Genomic DNA, 22,341 nt, shown 5'->3' with positions numbered 1-22,341 from the left:
GGGTCACTGGTTTGCCTAAAGTGCCCTTGAGCAAGGCACCAAATCCCCAAATTGCTCCCAGGGCTCTGATGTGGCTGCCTACCATCCTGAGTGTGTTTGCACTGCATTAATCACTAGGCTGAGTGTGTGTGTGTGTTCACAGTCATAGATTGGATAAATGCATTCCTTTGTACTGTGGTGTAATGGCCACTCCACAGAAAAACTTGTTCAAAAGCATTGATTGGTCAATAAATCCGTTACAGTCTATTAAATTCCCAATGGTTGATAATTGGGATATTAATATTAATATGTAGTTCATTGAGAATCTAAAGAAGAATGTCAGTGTCACTTGTTAACCCCATAAACCCAATCTTTGTGCACACACTTATTTAAGTCACTCTTAAAACTATCTAACTATCATAACTATCAGTTTTATAGGCCCCAGAATAGAGCCCTGTGGGACTCTAATACAAAATATGCTAAACCAAATAGTTACTAAATGACTAAATTACAGTAGTTTCTACATTAAGGTTATTAAGGGTTTTATGGGTATAAAGTGTTAAAGCAGCATTATGCAAGAATTGGTATTTTTGCTCTTGGGCTCCCCCTGCAGTTGGAGAGCATAATCCACTTTCTCACCGTTGCTGTAAGTACAAATTCCTCTCTATTACAGTCAGTGGAGGATCAACATGATTCTGAAGGTAAAATTTTGTGGGACTATATTGAGGTTTGGACACACGCGCACACACGTACACATACACAGCTCTTGGCCCTTTGTGACCCATGACTCCACAGTGGAAATCGTAATTGATTTTTTTTTTGGGACGCGGTGAATACATGGCCGATGTTGTACAGAGAGAATGCATCTTCAAACTTGAGACTGTGCTAAAACAGACCTCAGGACTGAGCTAACCTTTACAAACCATCTCCCGAGAGTGTGGACTGGGAGACGACTGTTACACAATATCTGCTTTCATCTGGAGTTTTTGTGTTTTCTCAGCAGAAGGACAGTCTCGTCTGTTCATTCTCCTTTTTTATTGATATCACTTTTGTTTGATTGTTTTTCAGGGATGTGTATCACAACATAGAGGCCTTGGACCCAGAGAAACTCAATGTGTTTCGCACAGTCCGAGAGATCACTGGTAAGAAATTAGCATTACATACGTATAAAGTTTCACAATGGGGCCTGTACTACAGTATACCACTGCTACTACTACTACTGCTACTACTGCCACTGCTACTACTACTGCTACTGCTGCTGCTACTACTGCTACTACTACTACTGCTGCTGCTACTACTGCTACTGCTACTACTGCTGCTGCTACTAATACTACTACTGCTACTACTGCTGCTGCTACTAATACTACTACTACTACTACTGCCATAATTTAACACTATCAAAAGATTTGCTGTGTACTAATACTGTCACTGCTGCCAGTACTACTACTATTATTATTATTATTATTATTACTACTACTACTACTACTACTACTAATACTTTACTACTATTACAATTATTCCTACTAATACTAATACTGTCACTAGTCTACTAGTACTATTGTTACTACTGCTGTTACTACTGCTGCTGCTGCTACTACTTCTACTGCTACTACTACTACTACTGCTGCTACTACTAGTACTGCTACTACTACTACTACTGCTACTGCTGCTACTACTACTGCTACTACTACTACTACTACTACTACTACTACTGCTGCTGCTACTACTAGTACTGCTGCTACTACTACTACTACTGCTGCTACTACTAGTACTGCTGCTACTACTACTGCTACTACTACTACTACTGCTACTGCTGCTACTACTACTGCCATAATTTAACACTATCAAAAGATTTGTTGTGTACTAATACTGTCACTACTGCCAGTACTACTACTATTACTGCTATTATTATTATTATTATTATTATTACTACTACTACTAATACTTTACTACTATTACAGTTATTCCTACTAATACTAATACTGTCACTAGTCTACTAGTACTATTGTTACTACTGACACTACTACTACTACTACTACTACTACTACTAATAATAATAATAATAATAATAATGCCACTACTACTAGTATTATTACTTCTACTACCTCTACTGTGCCTCTACTGCTACTATGTCTACTAACGATGACTACTGCTACAAACAATAATGTAACTTTTCTTCATCTAAAAGATGCAACAGTGGTTATATATTTCAGCCCATATATGGGAATATTAATGACAGTTTATCTTTCAATGGAATTTAGAGTAATAATATTTTATTTTAGTTGATTTAGGAGCATTTCTATTGATCTGTATTTTTGTTTGACACAATGTACAGAACAACTGCCAGACTATATATATATATTAGTATCATATTTATCATACTTTTAACAGTAGGCCACATACTAATAATTTTTGCTGTCCTTGTCGGGTCAGTTTCAGTTTTCTGTGTTCTGACCACAGGCCATTTTATTCCAAGCACCAATTAGCTCTGATCTCTGTCCATTTATTCCCCTCTGAGAGATTGAAATCACCACATTTCCATAATCAGCACCATTCACAGGCAAGACTGAGGCTATACAGAGGACTGAGTGAGTGAGCAAAAGAGAGAGAAGGAGTCTAGGCAGTATTCTCTTAACTTCACTGGTGGTTGAAACATTTTAATTTCAGCATTTAGGATTTACAGCAATTTTCAACATGCAGTTTTAACATTTTAATGCACTTCATTAATGCATGCGTAAAAGCTTCCAGCACCTAGTCTTGGGCACCATTATTTGGCTGAGAAAGAAGAGTACCCCCCCATCAAAGTCAATAAGAAAAAAAATAATATTCAGAAGAATGACAGACATAGTAACCATAAAGGGATTGGTAGGCCTTTACAGGTGATGACAGACCAATTCTCACCATGATGAAGAAAAGTCCCCAAACTTCTGTCTGACAGATTGAGATTGGACGGTGTTTTTGTGTATTTGCCAGTGACTGCTGTCTGTAGAAGGTCATTTTTAGCTCAGGTGTGGATTTGTTACTGGCTGCTGTCTGTAGACGATTTCAGGAACAGAAATAGAGGGAAACGAGGCTATACTGCCAGATGGAAGCCAGTCTACAGGTTTGCCTAGTTAGACAGTACTTATGCTCTTGCCATCACCCTGGAAAGATACATCACCAGCCCACAGGTGCTTCCTTTTGTCTAATTACAGTAAAGTGTAAGTGAAAGCGAGATGGTGAGGTAATACCACAGAAGAACCACCTTTGGTTCCGTAAAGTTCCATGTCTGTAACAGAGAGAAGCGAGCCAGAAGAACAAGGTTCTTAGCATCTTAACCTGACACACCTTATATACATTATATGGACAAAAGTATTGGGACACCTGCTCATTCATTGCTTCTTCTAAAATCGAGACAACTAAAAAGAGCCTATCCTGCTTTCGTTGGAGTAACTGTCTCTACTGTCTCTAAGAAGGCTTTCTGCTAAATTCTGGAGGAGCATGGCTGTGCAGATTTGATTGCATTCAGCCACAAGAGGAACTCTTGTGAGTTAGTAAGGTCAGGATGTTGGATGATCACCACCGCACCTCATCATCCCCAGCTCCCCAACTCATCCCAGAAGCACTGGATGGACCACCATCCATCATTCCAGAGAAGACGGTTCTTCTACTGCTCCACAGCTCAGTGGCATGTTGCCACTGTAAGGTGTGTGTGGGAATTTGCACAGCTGTGTCAGCAATGGGTGCAACTTAAAGTATGCATTTGTTAGAAGAGGTGTCCACAAACATTTGGACATAGTGTTCTCCAGGATTTTTTTTTTTTTTTTTTGTAATTTCTCTAGTTTTAAGATTCTCATAATTTGGGTTCAATGACTGTATAATAACCACACAGCCAGTCCTCTCTGGGCAGCCAAGAGAGAGAGACTGGCCTTTACTATGGCCAGTCTGTGGTCAGCATCTGTCTCTACTATAGATCTCTGATGGTCATGAGATACCCTCTGCAGGGCCTGATAGCATTCTAGTATACTTCTAGAGTTATATTTTGGTTCTATCGGTGTTCTAGATACTGTGTCTGTTCTTAATGTGTGTGATCAGCTGGTCAGTGTTTAGACAGGGCTGTTAGGACCTGCTATTAAGGACCAGTTTTGGGCTTAGAGAGCTTCAGAACTAGAGAGTAGGCTGAGGGGACTCTGTTCAGAGGTCAGTCCTTGGCTTTGTAGTGCCTTAAACTGCAGTGTTTCTCGAGGGCCTGATTTCAAGTGCATCCATCTCTTAGTCTCTCTCTCTTTGTTTTACTCTCTCTCTCTCTCTCTCTCTCTCTCTCTCTCTCTCTCTCTCTCTCTCTCTCTCTCTCTGTGGTGACAGCAGTCGAGGCAGGCATGCATGTCCCCCTGTCTGCTCCTGAAGCAGAAGGCTTTGCTCTCTGACAGAACAGTGTCCTCCTCGGCGGTGTGTCATTTCTGCTCTGTGACCTCCGCCTGAAATGTTGAGAAATGTCACTTTGAAATGGCCAGCCTGGAGGGCCATGTATTTAGACTAGCCTTCCTTTAAAGCGCTAGTGGAGTGACTTTAGTGGAGTGTTTTTCATCCAGTAAGAATTATGCTACTGCTAGCCTAACACTGACTAGCTGAGAGTTTGGGTTATTACTACTACTGAAGCCCACTTATTTAAACTTCAGACCTCAGTTTGCTTAGCTTGTGACTGTTGAAGCACTTGGTATGATATATAGACAAAAGTATTGGGACACCTGCTCATTCATTGCTTCTTCTGAAATCACCTCCTTTTGTTGGAGTATCTGTCTCTACTGTCCAGAGAAGAACTCTGAGCTCTCTACTATTTTTTTTTTGGAGGACCACTGCTGTGAGTATTTGATTGAATTCAACAGCAAGAGCATTGATGAGCTCAGAATGTTGGATTGGATGTTAAATGATCACCACCCAACCTCATTCCCAACTCCCCAACCCATCCACAAAGGATTGGAGGAGGCACCATCCATCATTCCAGAGAGCAGAGATCTGGAAGATCTGCTCCACAGCTCAATGCTGGGGGGGCTTCATGTACATGCCATGTAGCCATGCCTGGCATTAGGTAGAATGATGCCAGTAGGTTCATGTTTATCTGCTCCAGAGATTCCTATTCCTATAACAATCCAGAAAGTTCTTTGAGGCCTTCAGAATGTTGGTTGTAGATGGAGATGCATTTGGGAAGGGGGTTAAAAAGAAATTCTTCTCAGAAGAATTATTAGACAAGTGAAACAACTCCCAACATGGCCAGGTCAGGCCTTCCTAGCACGTTCAGCCTCAAAATGTTGACCTTTAGATGAGTAAAGAACTTCTCCAACAGTTCAATGCTCCAACCTGTTGTCTGGACCGGCCTCTCAAGTGTGGGATTTCGAAGGGAGGGGGGGGGTTTGTGCTAGCACTTTGCTGTTATCTTAGTACAACCTGCTTTCCTAAGTGTGATGTATGAAATAGGTTCTGTTAGCATGCCACCGTTAGCAGAACAGACCCAACCTGTTCCCATGTGTGATTTATTGGAGACGTTGTGTTAGCGTGCTGCTGTTAGCCTAGCGCAGACAGGTGCACAGCGGGATCTCGTTCGCGCCATTAGCATGATGAAGTCTCGCCTTTGCACATAAAGTAAACAGATAAAAACAGAGGCGGGCGGCCGACTCTTGAGCAATGCTATACGCATACATCCTCTCAATACACACACACACACACACACACACACACACATATTGAGACTTCCCATTGCTGCAATTTTGTCATTAAGGCAATTAGTGTCAGCAGACGCCACACTAACAACACATCACCGTGGAAGACAGGCCTGTAATCTGCCTTCACAACCCACAAGGGTCTCGCTCGCGTAGTCATTACACTTAGAGCACTCAGCTAAAGATATGGTGCCATATTTACCAAGCGTCTGAGTGTGAGCTCTGTTGCTTCTGGATCAGCTGGCTTCTTTTCACCCACTGTGATGATGCTTTGTAATTAAGGCTGCATGATTAGTCTCCTGGCAATAAAAAAAGGCTTTTTGTTAAAGCTATATATTGACACAAGTATTGGGACACATGCTCATTCATTGCTTCTTCTGTTTGTCCTGCTAATGTTGGAATAACTGTCTCTACTGTCCAGAGAAGAACACGGCTTTCTACTAGATTCTGGAGGAGCATTGCTGTGAGGAATTGATTGCATTCTGTGACAAGAGCATTAGTGATTAGTGAGCCATCCCATCCCCAAGCGCATGCCTTGTATTAGGCAACATGGTGACAGTAGGTTAATGATGTTTATCTGCTCCAGAGAGTCCTATTCTATTGGCAGTACATGTCTACAGCGACTAGGCAAGCTGTATGTGGGTGAGCATTTAAACATCTGTCAGAAATGGTATTTAACCACATTCATAAGAAGGGCTGTCCACAAACCCTTGGACATGTGGTATATTGTCATATATGTTTTACCATATGAGGGTTGTAGATCCACAGCTCAATGCTGGGGGGTTTTATACCCCTCTAGCCCATGCCTAGCATTAGGCAGCATGGTGCCAGTCGGTTCCTGGCACTAGTCAAGCTGTGTGTGTGGGTGAGCATTTGTACATCTGCGTCAGCAATGGGCTCAACTTAAAGTAGCTGGATGCATTCATTACCAAGGGGTGTCCACAAATATTTGACATAATATTTGATAGTGAATTCTATAAGCATTTAGGCCTTACCTTGTTTTCGTTGTTGCTGTTTTCTGGTGGGGTTTTTCTTTACTGCAGGTGTTAAGGGTAAAGGCTCGATATTTTGACCTTCTCTTTGATGACAGGCATCAGTTCAAGACCTTAGACATTCAATCTATATACAGCAACAACTCAAGCAGCAAAGAGATTCACATTAGCCGTCATTAACTCTGTCTGTAACTCAAACTCTGTCCTCCCCAAACTAATGAATTTGTTTAACTGCAATCAAACTTCAGCTGCGCAACTGGATAAATCCCTGAGATGAATCACCGTCCAGCCTGTCCATTGTTAATGTCATTTGTGTAATTTATGTCCTGCTTGTCCTCATACACCCCTGTTTCTCTCCACGTGCCTCACAGAGCCTTCCATCTTGCTCTCTCTCCATGGCTCACCTTCTGCCTCCCACTTTATTTCTCCATTTCTCATTCCTGTTTGTTCTCCCTCTCCCATGCACAGCGCCATTCCTTCATCATTAAATATTTAACATTTAAATCCATTATTTAAGATTCTCAATGATCTGTGTCCCTGCCATTAGCCTTTCATCCAGTTATCCCACTTAAAAAAAAAAAAAAGGTGCATTCAGAAGGAGTGTGTGTGTGTGTGTGGGGGGGGTAATAATAATAATAATGACCAAACACACTGAAAAATTCATCATTCATCACATAGAACTTGCTGATCTTTCCTCCATCAATCTTTCTCCTTGGTAGAGGTTGAGAATTCAGGTCCACAATATGAAATTCTCCACAAGACTCTCTCCATCTCTAATCCAAGAGCGTTGGTGTCCAAGACTAGAACCTATATGTCCTTTTTTCTCTATATCCATCCATATAGCTATCCATAATGTAGCAGCATAGCAGCAGATGTGTCCACCATATAATCTAAATATCTGTTTTTTCCTTCATCCATCCATCCATCCATCCGCCCACCCACCTATCCTTTTATCCATCCATCCATCCGCCCACCCACCTATCCTTTTATCCATCCAGCCATCCGCCCACCCACCTATCCTTTTATCCATCCATCCATCCATCCATCCATCCATCCATCCATCTATCAATCAGCCCACCCACCCATCCTTCCATCCATATATCTATTCACCCACCCATCCATTCATTCATCCATCCATTGATCCCACTCATCCATTCATCCATCCGTTCACCCACCCACCCGTCCATCCATCCATCCATCTACCCATCTGCCTATCCACCCATCTATCCATATTTGTATCCATCCACCATCCATCCATCCATAGATAAGTCTATCCATCTATCTACCCATCATCCATCCATCCATCCATAGATAAGTCTATCCATCTATCTACCCATCATCCATCCATCCATCCATAGATAAGTCTATCCATCTATCTACCCATCATCCATTCATCCATCCATCCATTTGCATAAATGAATGCTTACTGTTGGTTATGTTACTTCGACATTGCACCATCAGTTGGTTGGTCTTGCACTCATCATTGATCCAGTGTGAGGTACAGCTTGTCCGACCTATTACAGTTATCGTCAGGGTCTGGACACATCCATTGAAAAGCACATGCTAATACATAATGCCTGTGGGCTGGTTTAGGTGGTCTTCCTGAATGTGCTGTGTTTTGGACTGATGGGATTTTCTTGTGATCTTCTTTTAAGGTTTCCTGAACATTCAATCTTGGCCAGAAAACAGGACTGACCTGAGTGTGTTCTCTAATCTGGCGACCATCGGCGGCCGATCGTTATACAGGTACATTCATTCATACATTCCCCAAATGCACGCCTGCCCCCCTGTTAGTGTTTTGGGGAATTTGACGGTGCACAGAAACTGTCCGAAATCCACAGTCAGTCACTGAGGTCAGGACCTAAAGCCTTCAGAGATAAAATAACATATGACAGCACTGCCCAGTAGTCCTGTATACGCACCCCACACACAGGACGAGCAGATATCTAGAACACTGGGAGAACCAAATTCAAACTCACAGTAAACTAGAATGCTAATGGGCCTAAAAAGAGTATAGACTAGAGTAGGGGAGTATCACAGCACTTCCCAGTAGTCCTGTATAAGCACCACCCAGCTCATCACACACGGTAAAAACAGATATCTAGAACACTGGGAGATCTCAAATCAAATAATTTTTTCGTCTCCTATGAAATGATTATTTCGTAGCTTTTATTTCAGCAGTGGTGATCAGAGAGACGGAAAGATGAAGATGAAGGAAGGGAGCAGGTCAGGAGAGGCGGAGATAGACAGTAGAGTGGAGAAATGTGAGAGGAGGAAGATGGAGAGAGTCGAGAGAGAGAGAGAGACGGATGGGAGAGTGGGCAGTGCTGTGTTAGTGGAGAGGAAAGCTGTCTGAAAGACTCTTTGATGTGCTCTTCAGCTCATCTGCCTGGGACTCAAATCTCCGTCAGCGCTCCTGTTTTACAGAAACTGACGTTAAACCAGTGCTCATCTCAGACCGAGGGAGTTCTGACTGCTTTACTGTAGGACTAGGAAGATGAGGGAAGATGAGTAATTCTCAAACACTGTAATAAATCTGACCTAAGTGATCAATAATGTTTGTACAGATTAAAACCACAGATATTCTACAGTTTAATAAACAGTGTGGCAACAACGGCAGTTCCCATTTGGGCCTTAAAAAGCCCGAGTAACAACAACAAATACAGATAAAACAAACACATGGCCATATAATATTCATATTATATTATATACATATTATCCTGGAGATGATGGTTTCCATGGATCACTGGGTAATTTAAATCTGTGTTAATTAAATTAAATTAAATTAAATTAAAAAATAATAAATAATATAATAAAACTTATTATATAAAAATTATATAAAGTAAAATATAAATAAATTGATGTGATATGAGCAGCTATCTTGTCAATATATCTTATATTTTAAGCTCTCTAAAATTCTAAAATGATGCTTTGTCTTCTATTACTATTTTATTATATTATGATTTATGATATAATCAAATGTATTTAAATATTTTGCTTGTTTTAAATAATATTATCTCTAAAATATTATTTATTGCAACTACTTAAAACATAGAATCATACTTGATAATACACTAAATAATTGAATAATATTAATTAAAAATCACTAGACATTTAAACAAATACAAATGTCTACAGTATGTTTTTTTAATTGTATGAAATTATTTCAGATTTCTCCAGCTGATACCAGATTGATATAATAACTGTTTTGAAGTTTGTTCTAATTTCACTTCTTCACGACTTAAGTTATGCATAGCCTCTTTCTGCAGGCCCTCTAGTGGCCATTCCACCTGCAAACCTTAAGCCATCTCTGATAGTTTTATTTAATATAAACAAATAAATAAAATACCGTGTCAGCAATTGGTGCAACTTAATGTAGAACGCATTCATTAGAAGGAGTGTCCACAAACTTTTGGACTAAATTACTGTTCTGAGAGTTAGGATTTCAAGTGTGGCATCTCTCTCTCTCTCTCTCTCTCTCTCTCCTCAGTGGAATCTCTCTGCTGGTGCTGAAGCAGCAGTGGATTTCGTCTCTGCAGCTGCAGTCCCTGCGCGAGATCAGCGCTGGTAATGTCTACATCACCAACAACAGCCAGCTGTGCTACTACAACACCATCAACTGGACCAGCCTGTTCCGCATCCCCACCCAGAAAGCCCTGATCCGCAACAACCGCGACCCAAAAGAGTGCAGTGAGTACCGGGTTTACTCAGAATTGAGCAGCAAACAACACGTGTCAAACAACTGAGGACTAGCCGACTATCTGATGAATGAATTGTCTAGGAAAAATAAAGGAATCTAAGGCCAGTCTGCAATGCAGAACACTGTCTCTACATGGTGCAGCACACATGGCAGTCAATTATATGCTTTATACTATATCTGTTTGGTGGTTGGTGCGGTGGTTGGTGTGGCACAACAGATAACACCACCCCCTGCTACTGCGTTACAACAACACTACGTGGGCGACTGGGGTTCGATTCCCGGTCTGGGAGACTATGCTGCGCTACACCAATAAGAGTCCTTGGGCAAGACTCCTAACACTACGTTGGCCCTCCTCTGTAATACAAGTAACCTTGTAAGTCGCTCTGGATAAGAGCGTCTGCTAAATGCCATAAATGTAAATGTAAATGTTTGAGCCACTGAGAGGGAGCCGACTTGGGCCAGCACCAACGCCCAAGCAGGTCAGGTCAGGTCAGTTCAGTTCAGTTTCATTTGATGGAGGTAATTAATATTTGCTAACACCATGTTGAAGGGGATCTCACAAAAATGGCTCCAAGCACGCCATTCAAAACCACCTCCTGCCGTGATTCATAACGAACCCTTAATAGTCACAGGTAAATGACGTCATCTGAGCTCCCTTGGAAAATCAGTGGATGTCCCGAACCATGCAACCTATCTCTCCTGACAGACGGTAGAGTGATATTTATAGGATTGTACACAATTATACAGGATTAGGCAGAGTTACACAGGGTAACGCAGTCCTGGCAAGCGTTTTTCCTGCCCTCCGAGCCTGGAGTAGCAACAGTAGAGATGCTTTTCATTCTGTTATGGTCAGTGGAGCATCACAGTGTTTTCAAAGCTGCCATTTTAAGGTAAAAAAGTCTATGGACCACCGATGGGCCAAACGTGTTATAACAGACTTCTATTACCAAAGTATAGCCCCACCAGTAGTTACTGAGTAATACACCTTAGTCCCGGAGTGTTCAGGGGCTAACAACGCCAGTGGGAATCAAACCCAGCCCCTGTGACAGACTGCTGATAGACAGCCCTTTTCTTGCATTTTACAGTCCTCCCTACATCAGAACTGTGAAATAGGACATATGGCATTAAACAGGCCGAAAAGTGTTAAACAAGCTCCACGTTTGATCCCAGGAGCCCTTTGATCCCATATGCTCTGAAGTCATGGCTTTGTTTTAAGTGCATAAAAGGTACCAGTCATAAACTCGTTTACCCTTTCTGATCTGCAGAAGAGCAAGCGAGTAACGAGATGAATGCTTTCAGGACATCAGGACTTTAAATCGACTGGCACTTTGACATACGGTTGCGTAAGACCCTCGGATATTCACTGTGAATACAATGGCTTCATTGTCTTCTTCGCTCGGCTGAACTACGACGCACTCTCAGCTGCTTTGATTGCTTGTTAAGATGTCATTTACATCAGCCACAACCTCCACCACACACACACACACACACACACACACACACACACACACACAGACAAACATGCACACACAAATACATGCAGCAAAAAGTTCAGAAGTTTAAAATATAAGGAATATTACATTTTATGAAATAATAATAATAATAATAAAATGAAGTGTTAAATGAACAAATTAATGTTATTTTTAATAATAATAAACCTTGTTTTTTGTATAAACGAGTATGAATATGATGGTATTACACTACAGCTTCAGAGGTTTCAAATCATTTGTAGAAAGGAAGGAAAATGCATGCATGTCCAGCAGAGTAAGAATCAGGATCAGGGCCGATCCAGACATATTTTAATAAATCAGGTATTGTCTATTTTAATCCCAAGTCAGTTCAGAGTCTTTTTTTTACCTCTGTGTTCTGAGCGCCTTCTTATATCCTTAAGGCGCCATTAATAGACATTATTGCCCAGTTGGCTGCAGTGCGGACGTTCTCAGAAGGTAAATAAAGGAGTTGAAGTTCTGCAGTGTGGAGCTATTTTACAGTGGAACCTGAAAACAGACCATAATATCTGACCCTTTACAAAACCATCACTGAAACGCTCTGTTTTACCAGCGGGAGAACTGCAGAACCGCTCACTCGCCTTTCTCTGTTTATAAACCAGCACTGAAGAACCATTTAGAACTGAGTGGAGGCCCAAATCTCACACACACATACGCTAGCTATAGAAACCCCAATCACACACACAGCACATTCACCCACTATAAATCAGTTATTACACACCAGTAGACCAACAACCACAGATACCAGTCCAGACTGTGTACCACTACAGGAAGTGATCAGACTGCAGTGTTGTAAAGGAGCTGGGAGCTGATTGGTCAGGGAGGAGAGTCAGACTGGATTATAAGATATTAAACACTATAAAACATAATTTTAAGAAAAGTCTCGACTGAATAAATCAGTCAGTCCAGAAAGTCTGATTATAGAAACTGATCCTGAAAATAAAGGATTTACTGAACAGATTAATCAGCAGCTCGTCTGATCTAAACTGTGGAGCTGCAAGATCTGCCTGATGTTTTGGAGATGTTCTGACTCTCATAGTTTGGCCATCATCAGATTCTTACATTTGCCAATTTCTCCTGCTTTTAAAGCCTTTATCCCCTTCAAGAACTGACTGTTCACTCGCTGCCTAATATATCCACCCCTTGACCTCATGTGTAAGCATGAAGAAGGTGTGATTCCAAACTTTTGAACAGCACTGTCCATATAGAAAGACACCCTCACACACACACATACACACACTCTTATCCATGTCCTTCCTCCCCTGCTGTGGTCCTGAGGAGTGTAGGCGTGTCTGGGATTTCTCCTGAGCCAGCGGTCAATGGGGACAGACACAAGAGGAGGTAGGCGGCTCCTTGCCCTCTTTTACCGCGGATCAGTGCACCTCACTGCGCCTAGCGGGAGCCCAAAGAGTGCCGCTTCCTTCACAGCTGGAGGGGCAGGGAGGTTGGTTGAGAAGGCCAGAGGATCACTGAGAGTCACCCTGCCTCTAAAAGAGCATCCAGCCGTGCAGGACATGGACTGCAGATTGGCAAGGAAGCAGGACTCTGCAGGCCAGAGGTGTTCTCCAGACCTTGAATACACTTTACGGTCCTGTATTCTGTAATCACTGGATTTGAACTGGTGATCTGGAGGACCCTGGTCCTGCACATGAGTGTATTCCCTGCTCCCCACCCACCTGATCATACAGTGAATGAAAAAGCCTATCTTGTGACACAGAGAGTGTGTTGGCGGGAAACTGCCCAAAGCAAGGGTTCTCCAGGTTCTTTGGTGGTGTAACTCATTGATCGCATACTCTCACACTTGATTTAATGAGTTGGATCAAATTTGTTGGGCCATTCAAAGATCTCCAGACACCCCATGACTGCAGCCAAACCCTCTTGGGTTCCTAAACTTGGCTAACAGTTATTAAAAAAGCTAAGACTAGAATTTAGATCCAAAGTCTTGGGCTGAATTTTGCTGCTCTAGACCTTCACTAGGCCCAGTGAGATGCACTAATCCTAAAAAAAGAAGAACCACCATGCTTGAAAAGAGATTTGTGAATAAAAGGCATTTTAAAGGCTTAAAGAACCTTCATGTAGCAGAAAGAGGCCTGATAGAAAGATACTTATCTTTCTATCAGGCCTCTTTCTGCTACATGAAGGTTCAACCAATGGGTTGCCAGTTTGAATCCCAAGACTAATTGGGCATTCCTGGTCTTGTAGTTGGTGTGTGGATCCTAGATATGATCTGCCTTCTACTGAAAAGACAAGTGAAGAAGATAAGAAGAACATATCCTCTACTATCCCAGGCAGCACGGGAAGGCGTCCCAATACTTTTTGGAGCATTGCTGTGAGGATTTAACTGCATTTAGCAACAAGAGCATTAGTAGAGTCAGGATGTCTGATGACCACCACCCCACCTCATCCCCAACTACACAAATAGTCATAAATGTACTAGGTGGAGCTCCACCACCATCATTCCAGAGAACACAGTTCTTCCACTGCTCCACAGCTCCACAACGCTGGGGGGCTTTATACCCCTCTATCCCACACCTGGCATTAAGCAGCATGGTGCCAATAGGTTTATGTTTATCTGCTCAAGGGGTACAGGGAATAAACAAGCTGTGTTTCAGCTATGGGTGCAACCTATAGTAGCTGAATGCATTCATTAGAAGGGGTGTCCACAAACATTTGGACATATAGTGTAGGAGAAATTCAGATTTTATGCAGTGATAGAATAGGCAAGTTCTTTGGACATTGCCAAGTCTCTACCCTTCAAACGTGTTGGCCGCCTAGGACACTTGGGCGGGACGCAAGCTTTGCTGAGGTTTTTTGATTTAAAAAGTAAGACGTTGCCTCAAGCTAACGTAGCCCACTCGTTTATTCCGTCACCAACAATCCAATTACCTCCCTGCCTCAAATGTCGAGTCATTCCGTGAACTATTGAGCGAAATTAATTGCAGTGAACACCTGCAACAGTTTTTTGACATTTCAGAGGTTTCCTCTGGTGGTGGAGGCTATAATCACCAACGAGAGTTAGCACTCACACACACACACACACACACACACACACACACACACACACACACACACTCTTCTCCACATCTCTTACTCCTCCCAGCCCCAAAACATGTTTATTACAGCCTTAAAAAAGCTGTTTTTCTATTCGGCTTCTGCTATTTCTGCTACATCTTTTCATTGTGCTGGATCTTATGATGCAACGCTGATCGTTAGCATCCCTCAGCAACGGCAGAAACGATCCATCCGGCACCTCTCCATCTCCCTGGAGACTGACCTGGCTCGATTTTTGACGTCAGCTTAGCCCAAGCAGCCCCAAGAGTCGGAACTTTGATGTTGACGTCTTTTTGATCCATCTGTCTTACGGTATTGCTAAACCAGTCCCTCAACCAAAGCTCATCTTCTAATATCAGCAGGCCCAGTTACCTTTGGCTCTCAAAACAGGACCAGTCTAGGGAACTGGATCAGAGGCACTTTGCGGCATCCGAAGGAATCAGATAACCTTTTCCTACAAACACAGCAGGGCTCTTCAAGGGTTCTTTTGTTCCATATAGAATAATAGCACCTCAATTCGGCAGATTTTGGCCTGGTTAAAAAACTCCTCTAATTGGTGGAACAACTTTTGTAGATGGTTCTTAATGAAGCATTTTATAATATATATATATATATATATATATATATATATATATATATATATATATAAATGGATCAATAAACAGTACTTTAGTAGAACCCTTTTTTGCTATGAGTAAAGGTGCACGTATTTGTCACTGTACATTTGTACATATGTGTCCTCCGCATTTAACCCATCTGGTAGTGAACACACACTCACACACACACACACACACACACACGTGTTAGGGGCAGTGAGTACACACACACCCAGAGCGGTGGGCAGCCAACTCCAGCGCCCGGGGAGCAAAGAGGGTAAAGGGCCTTGCTCAAGGGCCCAACAGTGGCAGCTTGCCGAGCCCGGGAATCGAACCCACAACCCTGTTATCGATATCCCGGCGCTCTAACCGCTGAGCCACCACTGCCCCAATATGCATGCCATACACCAAAAGGGGCCTTTTTTCCCTTAAAAATATTCACATTTTTAGGGCATATCTTCTTAAATTCACATTTAAATGCTCTTACATATAAGATAATACCCACAAGCTTCATATTAAAATATTCATGTGACCTAGAGTACCATGTGATAAGATAATCTGACCCTAAACCTGTAAAAATGAATTCAGATTGGAGAATTGTTTCGTATTTCTTGTGAAAACATCGCTTTACTCATGTGGACGAATTGTTTTAGTGCTCTAAATGGGTTCACTAGAGTCTTAGCGCTCACAAAAGCAGTGGAAGGTCTTCATACAGTGTATAAACAGCGAGAGGCTGAAAACGAGTTTCTGAGTATCCATTGGTCCAATCATAGACAGACACACAAATCCACCAATTACAGATGAGTGGCAGATGACAGACACACAAACCCACCAGGTAGACACGGCGAGAGGCAGCAATGAGCATCTCAACCTGCCTTCACAGCCTCGTAACTTTGGGTATGAGTCACATGAACCGAAATTTGACGTACCAAAGCATTCCTAGACTTTACAAAGTTACACCCATTGCTGACACTGATGTGCAAATGCACGTGCACTCAGCTTGTCTAGTTCCTGTGGAGAAGTACTACCAATAGGATAGGACCCTCTGGAGCAGATAAACAGCATGAACCTATTGGCACCATGCTGCCTAATGCCAGGCGTGGGCTAGAGGGGTATATATAAAGCCCCCCAGCAGCATGGAGCTGTGGAGCAGTGGAAGAACTGTGTTCTCTGGAATGATGGATGGTGGAGCTCCATCCAGTACTTTTGGGATAAGGTTGGGTGGTGGTCATCCACGAGGTGGTCATCCAGACCTCACTCTCGAGTTTGTTGCTGAATGCAAAATAGACAAAATGAAAAAGCCAAGCTGCTCTTGAGGTGAGGGGTTGCCATGTTGAGGGAAAATCCCTCCCTGCTAATGTTAATGGTTCAGAAACTGGGCTGCAGGTGGCAAAAAAACTCCATCTTCTAAAACGACAGGAAAAGTAAATCTGGCTCTGACTAATTTTGGTGCTACGCTGAAATCCAAATGAAGGATTATGGGTTCAGGGAATCTGAGCACTTTTGCAAACTTTTCAGAGATCGCTTATGTGGATTTTAAACTGAGACACTCGCACACCCCAAAGTCATTATTTTCTCATTCCGACATCTCTTCGGGTCCATTGTTGGAGACTTTTGCAGGTGTCTTCTCGGTTTTGAGTGTGTATGTGTGTCTGAGTTACGTCTCTAAAGTGTCAGCAGTATTTTAACGCACACTCACAGCTGCTGCTGTGTTCTGTTTCTCAGTGGGGCCTCTGTCTGGACCAGCCTGTCCTTTCTTATTCACACACCAATCCACACACACACACACATTCACATCAGCATTTCTTATTCAGATACAACAGACCCTATCAGCTTTCTATAACAGTAAAATATGTACGACTGCTGTTGGATTAGCCAATCCAGATGGCGCACCCGTAACACCTAACTCAGTCGAATTGTGACAAAGGATCCTACAGTCCAATCTAATGTGTTCCAGCACCTCAAGGTGGCATCAGAAATTACTTCTCCACCTGCTTTGGAGAAAACTTTAGTGTTAGCAAATGTAGAAGTTTGGAATGAAAAGCTTTCGGCTCTGCATTCTAGACATGCACTGGAGAACAGTGTGTTTACCAGCGAACCGATGTTCACATCCATTGTAGTGGTATAAATGAGCTGATATGACGGTGCTGCAGAAACGTCTACCCCGTACCTCCATTCATTGACCACTTTATGAGCTCCCCGTTCCTCATTGGTCCGCTGTATCAGTGTACAGTTACAGACCGCATCTGTTGTCATCCAGCTGTCAATGACCAGACATAATTTTGAGCAGTGGGCCATTCTCAGCACAGCATTGACACTGACATGGTGGTGATCATGAGTGACAGTGCTACACTATATGGACAAAAGTATTTGGACACCTGATCATAAATTATTTCTTCTCAGATTTTGGAGCATTGCTGTAAGGATTTGATTGCATTCAGTGATGAGCATTGTTGAGGATGTTGAATGATCACCACCCCACCTCATCCTGAGTTCATCATAATAGTATTGGATGGAGCACCAACCATCATTACAGAGAACACAACAGCTCAATGCTGTTCATCTTCTCCAGAGAGTCCAATTCTTTGGCAGTACTTCTCTACAGGGGCTGGACAAGCTATGTATGTGCATTTGCACATCTGTGTCAGCAGAGGTTGCAGCTTAAAGTAGCTGAATGCATTTATTAGAAGGGGTGTGCACAAATATTTTGACATTTATTGATGTTGTATTGATCATTGTCTCTACCACCCAAAATAATCCAGCCAAGGACAGCTATATGGTCAGATGCTAACTTCTGATGAACTTCTGACCAATCTTGGACTTGAAGGTCTGAAGATTGAAGGTTGAAGATTTGGTAATTTCCCTGTTTTAACACGGCTGGTTTAGCGAATCCATTGATTACCAGGTTTGGAAGGTGTGTTATGGAGGATAACCTACAACCTACACCAGCCCACCAGGTCTGGAATTGATGGCCTGATGACAAACTGTCGGTCTCCATTATAATTTTGTCATCATATTATTGTCTTGTATCTCTTGGAACATCCAAAACTGTGTAAGACTTGGTGGAGTTGAGGATGACCAATTATCATTCTAAGCTCATATTGCAATGGTAACAATGGCCATGCAAACCACAAAGGCCATGTGAATCCAGAGGATTCAGCTCTCTCTTTCTCGGGAGGCCACCCAGGTTCTTGATTAGTCCTTCGCAGATTTATTGTATGAATACAATCGAACTGTTATCCAAAGTTTTCAAGTAATTAGAGCGGCTCCCCTCCTAGCAATATCCTGGGAACTGTGCAACCACTGAAAATGTGCTTTTGTAGTTTAATCATTGCAATGCAACTGTTCCATTTTTAGACAAATATGCACCGTACTTATCATACTTATGTGATGGAAGCACAAGCTGTTCTGCACTGCTATGTGATTTCTGACTTTTTAGCAATACGGTAAGCTCCAGATGTCTCTAGACTTACTGTTGGTTCTTTTTCTGAAGACTGTTCTGATCATTATAGTGTTAGACAACTCATTTTGCTTGGCTGGTATAGTCAGGGAGCTTTGTGAGCTGGCATAGTTGGTCTAGATTCATGACCTCATTTGCCAGAACCTCAAGACTGCAGATTTACTACAGTCTACTGTCACTGTTTTTACCAAAACCAGGCTGGATGATGTTGTTGCTGAACTTCAAATTTAGTGGATTTCAGTTGATTGACTGACAGATGAGCATAGTGATGTTTACTTTGGCTCATGTCAAAGTTTGTGCTGGCTCAGAAAGAAATTGCAGACCCCCTGGCTATGTGTCACAGACTCCTGGGGATTCCTGGGCCCCACTCAACAAAACCAGACTGGATGATGTCACTGCTGAACTTCATATTTGGACGATTTTAGTTGTTACTGAGTGACGTGCATAGTGAGGTTGGGGAATATCGCTTATCATGTTTCTTTTGGCTCTTGTATAAGTTTATGCTGGCTCAGAAGGAAGCTAACCCCACTTTGAGAGCCATGGCTTTAGTAAAGGCACTGTACCCATATAGAACCACGAGACCTTAAAGAACCATTTGGATACTCAAATTGTTGTTTGATTGATTAAAGGGTTCTTGGTGGAAAACCTTTTGTAGAGCAGTAAGGAACATTTCTATAGAAGAGTTCTTTATAGCACCATAAGGGGTTCCAGTATTGTTATTAGTTGAAGAGCCATTTTCCTCAGTACTGTTTAGAACCCTTTGTGCTTAGAGTGTGCTACGTATTCTTTGCTGGTTTCCTGTCACTGTACCCATCTGATTTAAAACCCTGATGCCAGAAATGGACCTGTCATTCTATATGCTGTAGTCCAAACCCAAACCATTCGCTCCCTGCCGTTTGCTTGACCTGCCAACCTTCAAGATGAATGGAAAACCAACATCAAGACCATACATTCTCTATTCTGGCACCCAGGTGGTGGAATGAATGTTAAACATCGACTTAAGTCCTGCAAAATGCATTAAAATGAGCTCTAATCTTGTTCTTACAAAATGTCTTTTAATTGCACTCATTAAATATCTTGGACCCTCTGGGCATTGTGAATGCGTGTTGGTGTTAGTGCTGACTCCTGTCTCTGGAAGTGAATTAGTTCAGGGGTAACTTTGGACTATTTGTACTACATTAAGTCTACTGTCCCAAGCTGACTTTTGTAAGCTCTGGATTTTACATCAAAAGAATGAGCTTAGTCTCTCACTGTGTACCAGAAAAGTGGAGCTACTGGATGTTTAGAGTTTTCTAATAGTCGATTTGTATTATTATATGTTTCTAATGAATAGTAAAGCACATTTTGAAGTAATGCATATTCTACTGGATAATTATCATGAATTAAAGTTATACATGTTTTTGTTGTTGTTTTTTTCTAGTCATGGAGAGGATGATCTGTGACCCGCTGTGTTCAGACGGTGGATGTTGGGGTCCAGGACCTGACCAATGCCTGTCCTGTAGATTCTTTAGTAGGGGGCGCACCTGTGTGGAGTCCTGCAACCTTCACCATGGGTGAGCTCTTCTCTTCTCTTTGACTCTAGTCTCTTTTTCTCTTTTTATCTCACTTCTATTCGAACCTTGCTATTCTTCTCTTATCTCTGATCTCTTCTCTGATCTTATCTAGTCTTCTTTTCTCCATTCCTCTCTGGTCTCTAAACTCTTCACTTTTCTTCTCTGATTTTCTCTTTTCTTCTCTGATTTTCTCTAGTCTGATCCTCTCTGGTCTTCTCTTCTCCATTCTTCTCTGATCTCTTCTCTGATCTTCTCTAGTCTGATCCTCTATAGTCTTCTCCATTTTTCTCGGATCTATTCTCTTTTCTTCTCTGATCTTCTCTAGTCTGATTGTCTCTAGTCTTCGCTTCTCCATTTCTTCTGATCTCTTCTTTATTCTTCTATGATCTCTGGTCTCTTCTCTTTTCTTCTCTTCTCTGATCTTCTCCATTCTACTCTCCTCTGATCTTCTCTCCTCACATCTCTTCTCTTTTCCTCTTTATTCTTTCCATCTCTTTTCTTTTCTTCAACCCTTTTCCCTACTGTTCTCTTCTAATCAGCCCTCTTCTTCCCTTCTTGTGCTTCTTCACATGCTTAAAAAAGCTCTACACTGTAAAGTTACTTGTGTTTCAATCAGCTTGTAAGTAAATATATATGAACCTTGAAGTGTTCTGATTGGATTACCTGTATGCTATAACGTCATTGGAATGAAGTTTGCCTGTGGTTATGTACATTCATGTTGACCAGAGGTGTGTCTTGCTGAGGTTGGAGCTGGTCCCAGCCTCAGGGGATCAGAAGCAGACACTCGTCTTTCTGACAATCTTTTTTGGTTGAACAACAACAAAAGCCTCGCAGCGGCACACCGTCTGCATTCGGATAGCCAGTGGCAGTAATGGAATGTGTGCTTGGCACAGCTCAGAAATAAATTACAGTGTGTGCATGAAGCAGCGGGCTTGGACACAGATCCTACTTGAGACCCAGCCACCAGTGAGAAATGTCCCTGAATGATGTGTGGCTGGAGAGCAGACTGGATTTGTGTGGTTCTCCCCATTCAGACTCAAATTTACTGCAGATGTACTGCAGAGATCTGCTGGAAAATATATAGTGATACAAACACACTCAGGGCCAGATATAGTGTCAGACTGAATGTGCCTAGATAACCACTATACATGCTCTAAAGGCATCTGAGGTAAACGTTTAGTTTACTAAAGCTGTTGATAAACTACCGACAAGGTCACCAAACTACACTACACATGGATGCACAGAGTTTAACCCCTTAGACCCTGAATTTAAGGCCACACTTCATCACTCTAATTACTACATTACTGATGTAATTGGCGTCAATTTTATGGGCCCCAGAATAGAACCCTGTGGGACTCCCCAGGAAATGTGAAACCAAGTGGTTTACTAAATAATTCTCAATAGTTTCTAATAGTTAATACATAAATAATAACCCTAAGGTGTAAGAGGTTAAGCAATGTCATGAAACTACAGTGACATCAACAAGCTTGGGACGAAAAAACAACAGCAAAAAAAATAAGCAATCTGAAAAGAGAGCTCTGTTAACCAGTGAAGTTCTTTGTCAAGAAGAACCTTCTACAATAATGTTATTCTTTCCAACTCAAAAGCATAGATTTTGGAAAGTACTGAAAAATAAAACCAATATCATGGGAGTCAGTAGACTTTAAGAGATCCCTGAGAGTTTAAATAGTGCTATTCTGTTGGCAGATATTCTTTTAGCATGTCATCAAGGTCCATGCCCATGTGTAGATACTGTCTCTGCTGCAATTGTTAAAGCAAGCCTCCCAAGATAGCACAAATTTACAC

The 22,341-nt window shown here is 42.0% G+C and overlaps 1 protein-coding gene across 3 annotated transcripts in view; it reads left to right on the top strand.

Annotated features, from left to right (window-relative positions):
• LOC140560842 (receptor tyrosine-protein kinase erbB-4-like) overlaps positions 1-22,341 on the top strand; it is a 504,706-nt gene that overhangs the window by 374,670 nt on the left and 107,695 nt on the right. For all 3 annotated transcript variants that reach the window (XM_072685446.1, XM_072685445.1, XM_072685443.1), the window contains exons 10-13: positions 1,048-1,121; positions 8,323-8,413; positions 10,158-10,357; positions 20,403-20,535. In XM_072685446.1, coding sequence (XP_072541547.1) covers positions 1,048-1,121; positions 8,323-8,413; positions 10,158-10,357; positions 20,403-20,535 — 498 coding nt within the window. The remainder of the gene's footprint in view (positions 1-1,047; positions 1,122-8,322; positions 8,414-10,157; positions 10,358-20,402; positions 20,536-22,341) is intronic.

Source organism: Salminus brasiliensis, chromosome 8 (genome assembly GCF_030463535.1).
Source record: "Salminus brasiliensis chromosome 8, fSalBra1.hap2, whole genome shotgun sequence".
Classification (NCBI taxonomy): Eukaryota; Metazoa; Chordata; class Actinopteri; order Characiformes; family Bryconidae; genus Salminus; species Salminus brasiliensis.
The sequence above is the reverse complement of the archived record's forward strand: the minus strand, read 5'-3'. Positions and strand labels throughout refer to the sequence as shown.